This window comes from Crocuta crocuta, unplaced genomic scaffold, assembly GCF_008692635.1.
Source record: "Crocuta crocuta isolate KB4526 unplaced genomic scaffold, BGI_CrCroc_1.0 scaffold167, whole genome shotgun sequence".
In the NCBI taxonomy this organism is placed as follows: Eukaryota; Metazoa; Chordata; class Mammalia; order Carnivora; family Hyaenidae; genus Crocuta; species Crocuta crocuta.
Window position 1 is genome coordinate 2,830,129 of NW_027532406.1, and position 13,816 is coordinate 2,843,944.

A 13,816-nucleotide genomic window follows, 5' to 3' on the forward strand; every position below is an offset into this window, starting at 1 on the left:
AGAAATAATATCAGAATTATGGAGATTCATGATCCAGTAAAAATCATATTACTAGAGACTTTCAGTAAAAGAAGAAAAATATACTGGTAAGTAATAGCAGAGGGGGCAAAGTCATATAACTTGAATGATCAGGTAGGTAACCTAAATGAATAGGTTATGCATAATAACATAATAAAAATAATAAAATAAACAGATGAATAAAAGATGAGACCTGGAAAGTGCTTTGACCCAAAAGCAATCAATGTAAAAATTTTATTAAACCACAGTGCTAGAAAATAGATCTGTTAGCAGACTACCAGTTTAGAACCTCTGGTTGCTGGATATAGATTTTCTCATATTTGAATGTTACAGTATTAAAAATGGAAAAAAGAATAAGCTCTTTTTTCCTTTAGGTAATCAACAAACCACCTACCAAAATTTCAGCAAAAATTAAAATATCCAGGAATTTAAAGATATAAAGGAGCAAAGGGATCTCAGTAAAACTAAATAACAGTTGGGTGTGGTGGAGTTTTTTATCTTGTGTTATTTTGGCTTCATGCTTCACTGCCCATTTTAAGCATTCATTGTAGACTAAAGGAACCCCTCTGAATAAGATATCTTTTCCTTTTTTTTTTTTTTAATTGGATGGACCTTGAGTTTTGATGTGATGATATAGGCATCTTCCCTGTAACAACAAAGTAGTCACTGACTCTCATAGTAAAATAAAGCATTGAAATTATTTTAGCTTTAAGTATAATTTTAGTTTAGCCTTATCTGGTCTATAAAATAGGTAAAGGGTTGAGCTGTTTTTTAGAAATTTGACTTATTTATTTTAAGTAATATTTTATGATGATCTACTGCATACCCGAAATAAATTTAGAGACCACAAATATTTTGTCTTCATAAGATCAATGCCACTGCTTATTTTATTAATTCTCATACAGCAAGATGCTTTCCTTTTTAGAAAAAATTGTATACAGTAAAATTCACTGTTGTGTTTAGTTTTGAGTTTTGACAAGTGCATAGAGCTGCCTACCACTGTAGTCATGATAAAAAAAAAATTTCATTGTCCCATAAATTCCTTTTTGCTGACTTTTATAGTTACCCCTTTATCCACCCTCAACACCTGGATGCCACTTGGCTGTTATCTGTGTATATAATTTTCTTGCCTTGGTTTCAACAGTCAATTATAGATAGATAGGTACGTAGGTCGGTCGGTTGGTCAGTGGGTCGATTGATAGATCTTCAAAATGATCAACTAGTATTGTAATTTTCAATTATTTTTCTTCTAGGTAAAATTAAATATTCAGAAAGAGTCTATGAAGCTTGTATGGAAGCTTTTGATAGCCTGCCTCTTGCTGCACTTTTAAATCAACAATTTCTTTGTGTTCATGGTGGACTTTCACCAGAAATACACACACTGGATGATATTAGGAGAGTGAGTATACATTGTAGTTCCACAGTTGATTCCTATTGATAATACATTGTTGGGTAGAGATTAGAAGCTTTTAATTTCTCTTCACTGCCAAGATTAGTAATGGTAAAAATTACTATACTGATATTTTAAGACAATATCCTCTAACCATTCAGAACTATGTAGTATGGACAGTATTCAAAGTTGGTACCACTTTTCTGTGTCCATTCTATTCTCACTTTTGACAAGTTATTTTCTTTTCTTTGTTCCTTTCTTTTCTTTCTTTTACAGTTAGATAGATTCAAAGAGCCACCTGCATTTGGACCAATGTGTGACTTGCTATGGTCCGATCCTTCTGAAGATTTTGGAAACGAAAAATCACAGGAACATTTTAGTCACAATACAGTTCGAGGATGTTCTTATTTTTATAAGTAAGGAAAAATATCCAAGATTAAACACATTTTAGTTGTTAAAATAGCATGTATTTCATATAGAAAACCATTATTTTACTTAATTTACTTTTTTCCCCCACAGCTATCCAGCAGTGTGTGAATTTTTGCAAAACAATAATTTGTTATCGATTATTAGAGCTCATGAAGCTCAAGATGCAGGGTAAGAATTCTGTTTCCCTGACCCAAATTAACACCTTATGTACAAATCAAACTTAGTAACTCATAATTGATGCTTTACGATGCATATTAAGCTATTTGTTTTACAGCTATAGAATGTACAGAAAAAGTCAAACTACAGGGTTCCCTTCATTAATAACAATTTTTTCGGCACCTAATTACTTAGATGTCTACAATAATAAAGGTAAGATGTTGTTGATAAAAAAATTGTTAAACAACTTAGCTTTTTTATTGACTTAATTTTTGGAAATAATGGAAAAGAGGCATTGTTTAAAACTGTAACTATCCAAATCTCATTATAAAAAAGTATAAGATATAAGGGAGGGGAGAGAATAAGAAATACAAATCCAAAATGTGAAACTTCTCATATGTAACCATTCCACAGCTTGTCAGTCATAAAAGCTGTCTTATAAAAGAATGCTCTGAATTAAGTAAAGAAATCAAACATGATTTTCTCAAACTCCCCTTTCTTAAATCTTTCCCCTTATAATCAAGAGAATGTTTTCCTGTCTGCATAAAGCTCCTGCTGCTGCTTTGACCATTTCATGTATTTGCACTGTATAGTTAATTTAGTTTATCATGTTTCTTGTTTTATGTTCACTGATCTAGGTTCTGTTTCCCTTTCTTATTCCCTACTTTTACCTCTACAGTCTTATCATTGTCCCATGAAGATTTGTAGTTGAACCTTCTTTAATTAATTCATCTGACCTCTATTTCAGGGATATATTCTTTCTTTCTTTTTACTACTCTTTTTTCCTTTTTTCGTATATTTTTTTCTCTATCTCCTGTTTCACTAGTTTCCCTTCCCTCTCCTTCTGTCCAGATTTAATCTGTCTATAATAATTGAGTTTCACTTAACTTTGAACATAGCTTATTGACAGATAATACCAAAGGATCTTAATCTAGTTAAGTGTGTGCCAAGGACATTGAAGATGAGGGTGGGTATGTTTACGTAGTTCACATTTTCAGAAGAGGAAATTAAGAAGCCAGCTTCTATTCTGTCTTGACATGTCTGGAATTCAGTTGACTATGCCATAGTTTCCAGGGTCACTGGAACAGATGTGCCAGGAGGAAAGAACAGAAGGTTAGAGACTTTTGAAAGTATTAGAGAAATAATGAGGTCATTGCTAAATATGGGTCATGGAGTTCAAAAAAGGAACAGAATAAGAGGTGTTTTTTTTTTCTTGAGATGATGGTTAAAAGATTAAAACAATGGTAGTATGCTATATAATAACTTTGATTCATCGTATGCTACAGAAACTTAATACTTATATTAATTACCAAAACAACCACACCATGGACTGAGTTGCTTATCTTCAGAAGCTATTATCAGTGTAGCCTCTAAGGATTATGCCAGCGCTAAAATATTCTTTTAAATTATAGTTCGGTTTATAAACTATAACTATAGAGTTATCTAGTGATGTGTGGCTTCACTTTTGAGGAAAATTGTATCTAAGTTTTAACTCCATTCTCAAGAACAGAATAGAGTGCTACATTTAACTTTGTACCAGCCGCTCTACTACCTGGTGACCTCCCCTTGTCAACATTGTAAGACCTAGTGTTCAGTGCTCAGTTGATTACTGTCTTATTGGTTGACTTCTGTCAGTTTGACTTACGGGGTAAAGGGATTACTTTTCTGAGTATTCAGAAAAGAAACTCAAACCATTGAATCTGTCTTGTCAAAATCAAATGTCTCTTAGTAGTGATTGGTCTGTACATAGTGTTAATGATTTGAATGCTTACATAGTATGGGTATGTTTGTAATGTTTCATTCCATCTATAAGGCAATTTTCTAGATTCTCTCTCTCGCTCTCTCTTGTTTTAAAGCTGAAGGCTTGGTATCCACCCCTAATTTCTGAGGCTAAATTTAAAATACTTTTATTTCATAAGGGAAACAAACATATTACTTATGACTTTGTATTAGACAGAATCCCACATCTTAGAATTTAATGTTTGCATTTTCATGCTTTTCATTAAAATGGAAAAAAAGTAACCACATAATTATTATATCTACAAAGCATTTTATACTAAAAGCATATACTTTCATGTGAAATACATTCTCTGACCATAAAACAAACTTCTGAGATAGGTAGGGTGGACATAATAGTCCTTTTTTATAAATGAGAAATAAGCTAGTTAAATAATTTACTAAGCATTATGAAGATAGTATGTGCTATAGCTTAGATTAGAATCTAGCCCATCTAACCCATTGTTCCATAAAATAATACAACCAGTGGCTAAAATCTTTGTAGTTAATTTAAGATATTTCTTTTAGCATATTGAAACATTAGAAGGATACCTGAAATTGAGATGAGTATGTTACCTTTGGGTTATTTGGTTATAGTATTTTTAATGGAATTTTTTCTAAATGAAGTAAAATATTTCTTTGTGGTAGTTTCACTTGATTTCCCATATTAAATGAAATAAATACATTTATATAATCATAAAAAAAAACTACTTTTTTGGGGGTTTTGTTTTGTTTTGTTTTGCTTTGCTTTATTACAATTTAGCTACCTTTTCAGGTTGCCTGCAACTAAAAAGAGTCTCTTAAATTTCTTCAACTTGTATGAACTTTTAAACCTAGAAAATTGCTCATTGCCATTCTGTGTTTCTTCTAAAAATTGAGTTTTCACAATTTTGGATTTACTAAAAGTGCATGTTCATCATTAAATTATAAAGTGAACCAAACATTCTACAAATAATCTGGAAATTTCATTAATAATAAGTATAGATCTGACTATGCTTTATATGAAAGTGTGTTAAAAAGTGTGTTTTTTAGTTCTTGTCTCCCTCTACTAGTCCTTATTCAACTCACCCCTTGATTCCCTACCCCCTTAAAATAATATTTTCTTCTGTTATGTGTATTAGACTTTTGGAGCTTAAAGACAAATTGTTACATTCACATTCAAACTTATCTTGCAGCTGCTGTATTAAAGTATGAAAATAATGTGATGAATATTCGACAATTTAACTGTTCTCCACATCCTTACTGGTTGCCCAATTTTATGGATGTCTTCACATGGTCTTTACCCTTTGTTGGAGAAAAAGGTACGATTCTTTTTTTTTTTTTTAATACTCTAGTTTACTATTGCAGGCACATACTTACTAAAGGAAACTGAAGTCTAGTTTCACTGTGGGTTCAGCTCTGCTTGTGTCAGTGGGTGTGGATATGAGAGCCTGAAAGATATTTTGGTTAGCTGTTTATAGCCCCCATGTGAGGGTGTCTGGGGGACTAGGAGAAGACTTATAAATAGCCTGATGTTGTCTTCAGCTGTTGGGTTTTACTTTCTGCTTTTCTTTAGCTTAAATCTTTTATTAGGAATGGAGGGATAGCTTTGCTTTGGAATGGACACTTTTGCATATTTTAACACCACTTTTGAGGGATATCAGAGTATTTTATGGGAGAATTTAAAAGCCCTAGTTTTGGGCAATGTTAGTCATATTTTAACAATTCTATACCTGAGAAAAATGATAAAGAGAAATTCAGGTTCAAACCTAATATTTGTTTTCCTATATAAAAATATGTATACAAATTTAGTGGTGATGCTTTCTGATAATTTCCAGTAATACATTAGTTTATGCTAAATAGGCTTTTTAAGAGAACATAAATGCTATTTAAGAAATTATTTTCTATTTTTTTTTCTAGTTGTATAGAAATCTTAGGATTTCTTCTTTTCCATTTAGTGTTAATTTTTCCACAAGGCAGTGCCTCAGTTACCATATGTGGAAAATAAGAGTATGAGAGTACAGATATGATTGTAAAACATTGTGTTCTATATCCCTCTCTATTTTTTCTCACCTCTTCCATGTTACAAAATGTTCCTTTCTGTTTGAAATATGATATTTCTGCCAGTGCAATTTTGGGTTCTAAAATACAGAGCTAATACTTAAACTGTGTATGTTAAACAGACTTTTTGAAGATTGCCTTCAGTCTTCATAAGTTACTCAGTAGGTCAACATTAAGTTAATATGCAGATAGAATTACCCACTTTAGCATTTGAGAAGGGGGCCAGTAAAGGGCTTAGGTGCAAGGGATGCATTACACTTAGAACCTTCTATCTTTGGGGTATGAGAAATAGTTCAATCATAGCATCATCAGGCTAAAGGGAATTTAAGAATTCATATTGCTTATTCTCCTGCCTTTAGGCTAGACTTCAGCTCAACTATTTTAATGTAATATGAGTGGGGTTGGGGGGTTGGAAAGAAAGGGGAGGATAAGGTAGGAGGAAAATGGACATTTCATGGGTTCTAATTTGATTTTCTAATGGCTCTGCAATAAAGAAATACAGTACTTCATTATATTTAGTCTAAATATTTATATCATGAGAAAAGAAATAGGGATAATAGCTTTTCTTAACTAATGCACCTATCAAAAACCAGAGCATAATAGGATTTTAAAACTAATAGTGAACTTAATAATCTTGTAGTCTCACTCCTTCTGAGAGGTGAGAAAATTTAATCTAGTTTCTGGAGATCTCTTGTAAGTAAAGATGGAGAATCAGGTTTCTATCAGTGTTCCTACATTTGAAGTCTGCTACTAAGTAACCTTTTGTTCTTTTTTTGCCACTTTAAATCATCTTATAAAGATGAGGAAGTATTCAAACCTTTTGACCATTTTTGTTTTGTTTTTTCCCTGTGGATCTTCTCCAAATTATTCATATCTTTCTAAAAATGTGAAGCTCAGATTTGAACATTATACGCAAATAGAATTCTAACTAATGTTGAGCACAGTAAGATTTTTTCAAACACTGCATATTTTTCCATTTTAATACATGTTAGTTGTTTAGATAGCCTAACTACTTGGTTCTAATGAAGATTTTCTTTTGTTGTGAATAACAGCAAATGACGTCTCATTTGTTCCACTTTGAAAAAGCCAATTTGACTCTGATCTAGTCTCTGAGAAGCAACTAACTTAAGCCAGAGGATCCCTTAGAGGCTGATTGAATCCTAAAGTTAGATAAAATCTGTATTTTTAACCTTTTGAGAGCTTTTTATTTCTTAAAAAAAAATCCAGTGTTGGAAATTTTCCAACATATACAAAGGTAGAATAAATATGATGAATTGCTAGGTACCAATTACTCAACTTCAATAATTTGGTCCAGTTATCAAATCATGGCCAGTGTTGTTTCATTTATATACCTATCCACTATTCCCCACCCAACACTTAATTATTTTGGGTCATATATCAGCCATTTTTTTTGTAGCTATAAATATTTTAGAATGAATCTGTAAAAGATAAGGACTCTTTTTTATTATTAAAGTAATTACACAAACATATTCATTAATTTCTTAACAGAAATCCTTTTGAGAATCTGATGAAAGTTAGGGACTTCGCCTCAGAAAAACATATGTACATTTGTACATAAATATTAACATCTTCAGGATGCTTGTAGATCTGTAGTAAACTGGCAAACTCCGGTTTACTGGTCCCAATTTAAGAACCTCTGTTCTAGAGGGTTTAATAAAGTATGATCTTCCATAGAAGGTCATACTTGTAATACTTATTCATTTACTAGATTTTTTGAAAGTTTTTTTTTTTATTCCAGTGACTAAGGATTCAAAATTATAAGTAAGACAGGACTTTGCAGATTAATAGAGGATTTAAGATAAATGAATATTGATAACAAAATATGTGTTCCTAGAGAAGTCTAGTTTTATAGGAATTAAAAGGAGGAGGTAGATTATATTTGTTAGAGGGCTTAAAGTAGTATTTGAACCAGGGATTGAAGAATGGTAGAATTGGAATTGTATATATGGGCAGGAGAATTCTAGGTAAGATAATTTACTAAGCCTGAGTCAGAAAGCAAGAGAGCATAACACTGACAACACTGACAAATGTTGAGGGGTTCAGACTGATTTGCAGTTAAGGTGTATGAAGGTCAGTAGTAGAAAAAGAATGAAAAGTTAAGTCACAGCTAGCTCATGAGGATTTTGATTGCCACCCAGGGAATTTGGAACTTTGATAAATGGTGGGAAGCACCTGAAACAGTATTGACCATGATAGTCATTTAGAAAAATTGGTGAAATGGCCTGGAAGACTAGAAGTTGGGATACCTGTTTTATGAAGCTCCATCAAGAGTCAGCTGGAAATATAATAAAGCCCTGGTAGCATTAAGAATAGAGAGCAGGGGAGAACCGCAAGAACTATTGAGGTGAGATGAGTTAAGACTTAACAAGATTGTATGTTGCAGGGGAGGGAATGGTTGAAGATGACTTGGATGTTTGAGTCTGGTAATGATATTACCATTAACACTCTGTGATGAAAACCTGTTATTTTAGGTATACCCCTTACTCTGGTTATAGCTACTCTTGATCTTCATTGGGATTGCTAGGCCTTTGACCATGTCATTTTCTTATTAGTCAGATCACTCCTTGCCTCTCTTCCTTCTTAATGCACCTTCATACTCCTTTCTCTCTCTTTTTGCTATTTCATTTATCTTACAAATCTTAGCCCCAGTAAATCCAACAATCCATTTTCTCCATTCTTATAGCCAGGGTATGGAACACTGCTGGAGATATTTATACAGCCTTATGAAGTAGTACCACTTTTTGATTGCTAGCATTGGTTGGGTTCTCGATAGTACCTAAACATTTTTGGTGTCACTAATCTGCTTCCTTTCCCTGTTCCCTTAGGAAATATTATCAATTTAACTTTTTTTCTCTTAAACACTTTTTTTTTTGTAGCCACTTCTCTTACTCTCACTAGTGGAGCTTTCTCTACCTATTGTTCCCTTATTACAGACTGCACTCATCTTGAAGTCTTGTCTTGTTGAAGAGGTGACCCTTCCATCTAGGATTAGCCCTTCTTTTTAAAAAAATTTTTTAATGTTTTTATTTATTTCTGAGAGAGAGAGACACACACACACAGTGTGAGCCGGGGAGGGTCAGAGAAAGAGGGAGATACAGAATCTGAAGCAGGCTCTAGGCTCTGAGCTAGCTGTCAGCACAGATAGTCGGTGCTTAACCGACAGAGCCACCCAGGCGCCCCTAGGGTTAGCTCTTCTAACTTGACTCTAGGATTCCATTATGCTTCTATTTTTTCATTAAACTTCCTTCATCTCTTAGGTCTTCTGTATTTTCAAACTCTCTCTATTAAGTTCTTTATAAATTGTTCAAATCTATCTGATCTTTATTTTGAAGATTAAATAAAATGTCCCGTATCTGATATTTTCTTTGGCAACTACTATGCTATTATTCTTGTGCCTTTCTTTCACAGTTAAGTTTCTGGATGAAAAGTACTATATGCTTAAAAGCTACTATTTATTAGTCATAAATGACTTCTGGTAGCTTTCAAGATAAACCTTAATCTGTCATAAAAGGTCGTTGGACCTTCCCTACTTTTTCAGCCTCATTTCTTTCCTTCTCATCTTATTCTCCATGTTCTAGCTATAACACAGCATTGCCAGTTACCTGTATATGTTATGCTCATTACATTTCATGCCTTTATATTTTGTCTTTATTTTTTCAGAACAGTTTTAATGAGATATAATTCACATCTCATACAATTAACCTATTTAAATCCTACAGTCCATTGGTTTTTAATGTATTCGTGGAGTTGTGCAGTGATCACCACAATCATTTTTGAAACATTTTAATCATCCTCCCAAAGAAGCCTATATCCATTAGCAGTCACTCCCCATTTCCTCCTGCCTCTCATAGCTGGATCTCAGCAAGCATTAATCTACTTTCTACCTCCATAGATTTGCCTATTCTGGACATTTCTAAATGGAACCATACAATTTGTGATCTTTTGTGACTAGCATCTTTCTCTAATGTTTTCAAGGTTTATCCACGTTGTAGCATGAGTAGTAACTTCATTCCTTTTTGTGACCAAATAGTCTATTGTATGGATATACCGCTTAAAATATTATTGTGGGGGTGCCTGGGTGACCCAGTAGGTTAAGTGTTGGACTTTGGCTCAGGTCATGATCCCGTGGTTCGTGGGTTCAAGCCCCACATCAGGCTTTCTGCTGTCATTTAGGAGCCCACTTCAGATCCTCTGTCCTCTCTCTGCTTGTGCTCTCTCTCTCTCTTTCAAAAGTAAACATTTAAAAATGTTTATTTTGGGCAAGGAGGGTAAAGGAAAGTTTATTTTAATTCCAGTGTAGTTAACTTAATGTAGTGCTACATCAGTTTCAGTACAATATAGTGATTCAACAATTCCATATAGTACTCAGTGCTCATAAAGATGAGTGAGCTCTTAATTCCCTTCATCTGTTTTGCCCATCCCCCAGCCACCTCTTGTCTGATAATCATCAGTTTTACAATCTGGTTTTCTCTTTTTTTGTTCCTTTGTTCATTTGTTTAAACTCTATATATGGGAGAGATCATATAGTATTTGTCTTTCTATGATTTGTGTATTTTGCCTATCATTATAGTTTCTAGATTCATCCATAGTGTTGCAAATGGCAAGCTGTCATTTTTTTCATGGCTGAATAATATCCCATTGTATGTGTATGTGTGTGCGTATATATATCTCTATACGTATATATATCTCTATACGTATTTATGAGGTTTTCTTTATCCATTCATCTGGTGATGGACACTTGTGCTGCTTCCATAATTTGGCTGTTATAAATAATGTTGCTATAGACATAGAGGTGCATGTATCCCTTTGAATTAGTGTTTTTGTATTTTTTGGTAAATATTCAGTAGTATGATTACTGGATCATAGGGTATTCTATTTTTAACTTTCTTGAGAAATCTCCATACTACCTTCCATAGTTTCTGTACCAGTTGGCATTCCTACCAACAATGCAACAGTGCAAGAGAGTTCTTTTTTTTCCACATCCTCGCTAACACATGTTTTTTTTTTTTTAATTTTTCACTTATTTTAGAGAGAGAGAACACGCAAGTTGGGGAGAGGGGCAGAGGGAGAGACAGAGAGAATCTTAAGCAGGCTCCACATACAGTATGGAGCCCCAATGCGGGTCTTGATTCCATGACGTGAAATCAAGAGTAGAACTCTCAACCGACTAAGCCACCCAAGTGCCTGTTTCTTGTATCTTTGATTTTAGCTGTTCTGACAGTTGTGAGCTAATAGCTCGTTGGAGTTTTGATTTACATTTCCCTGAGGATGGTGATGTTGAATACCACATTTTGTTTATCCCTTCATTAGGTGCAAGACATTTGATTGTTTCCACTTTTTAACTATTATGAATAATGCTGCAGTGAACATTCATGTACAAGTTTTTGAATGGACATAATGTGTTTATTTTCTCAGGTATAGAACTGGGAGTAGAATTAGTGGGTTATAGACTAACTCTATGTTTAACCTTTTGAGGAACTGCCAAACTTTTTTCCAAAGCAACTGTATAGTCCCATCGGCAGTTAATGGTTCCATTTTTTCCATATGCTTGCCAACACTTTATATTATATATTTCTTATTATAGCTATCATATTGGATATGAAGTTGTGTCTCATTATGGTTTTGATTTGCATTTCCTAATGAGTAATGGTGTTGAATATATTTTCATTTGCTTATTGGCCATTTGCTCATCTTCTTTGAAGAAATATTTATTTAAAAATTTTTTAATGTTTATTTTAGACACAGACACAGACACAGACACACACACACACACACACAACACACACACACACAGTGCAGTGGGGGAGGGACAGAGAGAGAGGAAGACACAGAATCCGAAACAGGCTCCAGGCTCTGAGCTGTTAGCACAGAGCCTGATGCAGGGCTTGAACTCCTGAACCATGAGATCATGACCTGAGCCGAAGTCAGATGCTTAACTGACTGAGCCACCCAGGCTCCCCGAGATATGTTTATTTAAATCCTGTGTTAATTAGAATTTTTTTTTATTTTACAGAGAGCATGCACAAGTGGGGGAAAGGGGCAAAGGGAGAAAGATCTTTTTTGTTATTTATTTTTGAGAGAGCGCGTGTGAGCGTGTGCGAGTGGGGGAGGGGCAGAGAGAGAGGGAACAGAGGATCCGAAGTGGGCTCTGCACTGATAGCAGAGAGCCTGATGGTGGGGCTGGAACTCGTGAACTGTGAGATATTGACCTGAGCTGAAACCAAGAGTTGGACGCTTAACCAACTGAGCCACCCAGGCACCCTGAAAAAAATTTTTTTAATTGAACTATACAATATTATACTAGTTTCCGGTGTACAACATGGTGATTTGACAAGTATATACATTATGAAATGCTTACCTTAAGTATAGTTAACCATCTGTTACTATACAAGGTTATTATAGTATTACTGATTATATTCCCTATGCTGTACTTTTCATTCCTGTGACTTACTTATTTTTTTTATAACTGACAGTTTGTACCTCTTAATCCCTTTTGCCGATTTTGCCCATCCCCCTGCCCTCTCTCTGACAGCCACCAGTTTGTTCTCTGTATTTATGAGTCTATTTCTGTTTTTTGTTTTTTTAGATTCTATATATAAGTGAAATAACAAAGTATTTGTCTTTTTCTGTCTGACTTATTTCAGTTAGCATAATACCCCCTAGGTCTATCCATGTCGTTGCACATGACAAGATTTTATTCTTTTTTATGGCTGAGTAATATCTCATTGTGTATATATACCACAGCTTTATCCATTCATCTATCAGTGAATACTTAGGTTGCTTCCATATCTTGACTATTGTATTTATTTATTTATTTATATGTTTTATTTATATCTGAGAGAGAGAGAGAGAGAGACAGTGTGAGCAGGGGACGATCAGAGAGAGAGGGAGATACAGAATCTGAAGCAGGCTCCAGTCTCTGAGCCAGCTGTCAGCACAGAGCCCCATGTGGGGCTCAAACCCACAAACCATGAGATCATGACCTGAGCCAAAGTCGGGTGCTTAACCGATTGAGCCACCCAGGTGCCCCTTATCTTGGCTATTTTAAATAATGGTGCAATACAGATAGGAGTATGTATATCTTTTTGAATTAGTATTTTTGTTCAGGTAGGTCTTTTGAAATAGAATTACTGGATCATATGGCATTTCTATCGTTAATTTTTTTGAGGAGCCTCCATAACTGTTTTCTGTAGTAGCTGCACCAGTTTGCATTCTTACCAATAGAGATGAGAGTTCCCTTTTCTCCACATTTTTGCCAATACTTGTTTCTTATATTTTTGATACAAGCCATTCTGACTAGTGTAAGGTAATATTGTGGTTTTGACTTGCATTTCCCTGATGATGAGTGATATTGAACATTTCTCATGTGTTTGTTGGCCCACCTGTATGTCTTTTTTGGAAAAATTTTTATTAATGTCCTCTGCCCATTTTTTTAATGGAATTGTTTGTTTTTTTGGTGTTGAGTTGTATGAGTTATTTATATATTTTGGATATTAACCTCTTGTTGGATATGTCGTTTGTAAATTCTTCCATTCAGTAGAGTGCCTTTTCATTTTATTGATGGTTTTCTTCACTGTGCTAAAGCGTTTTAGTTTGATACATCCCAGTTGTTTATTTTTGCTTTTGTTTCCCTTGCCTGAGGAGAGATCGAGAAAGATACTGCTAAGGCTGATGTCTAAGAGTTTGCTGCCAATTTTATTTTAGTTTTATGGTTTCAGGTTTTACTTTTAGGTCTTAATCCATTTTGAATTTATTTTTGTGTATGGTGTAAGAAAGAGGTCCAGTTTCATTTTTTTTGCATGTAGCTATCTAATTTTCCAAACATTATTTATTGAAGAGACAGTCTTCTCTATTATGTATTCTTATCTCCTTTGTTATAGATCCATTGGCAGTATAAGCATGAGTTTCTTTCTGTGCTTTCTATTGTCTTTCAAATGTGTATGTCTTTTTTTTTTTTTTTTTTTTGCTAGTACCATACTGTCTTGA

General features: G+C 34.0%; 1 protein-coding gene across 4 annotated transcripts in view; it reads left to right on the forward strand.

Moving 5' to 3' along the window:
• The window catches only part of PPP3CB (protein phosphatase 3 catalytic subunit beta), a 37,407-nt gene that overhangs the window by 4,638 nt on the left and 18,953 nt on the right, over positions 1 to 13,816 (forward strand). For all 4 annotated transcript variants that reach the window (XM_077778736.1, XM_077778738.1, XM_077778737.1 and 1 more), the window contains exons 4-8: positions 1,272 to 1,417; positions 1,685 to 1,824; positions 1,928 to 2,005; positions 2,112 to 2,206; positions 4,945 to 5,070. In XM_077778736.1, coding sequence (XP_077634862.1) covers positions 1,272 to 1,417; positions 1,685 to 1,824; positions 1,928 to 2,005; positions 2,112 to 2,206; positions 4,945 to 5,070 — 585 coding nt within the window. The remainder of the gene's footprint in view (positions 1 to 1,271; positions 1,418 to 1,684; positions 1,825 to 1,927; positions 2,006 to 2,111; positions 2,207 to 4,944; positions 5,071 to 13,816) is intronic.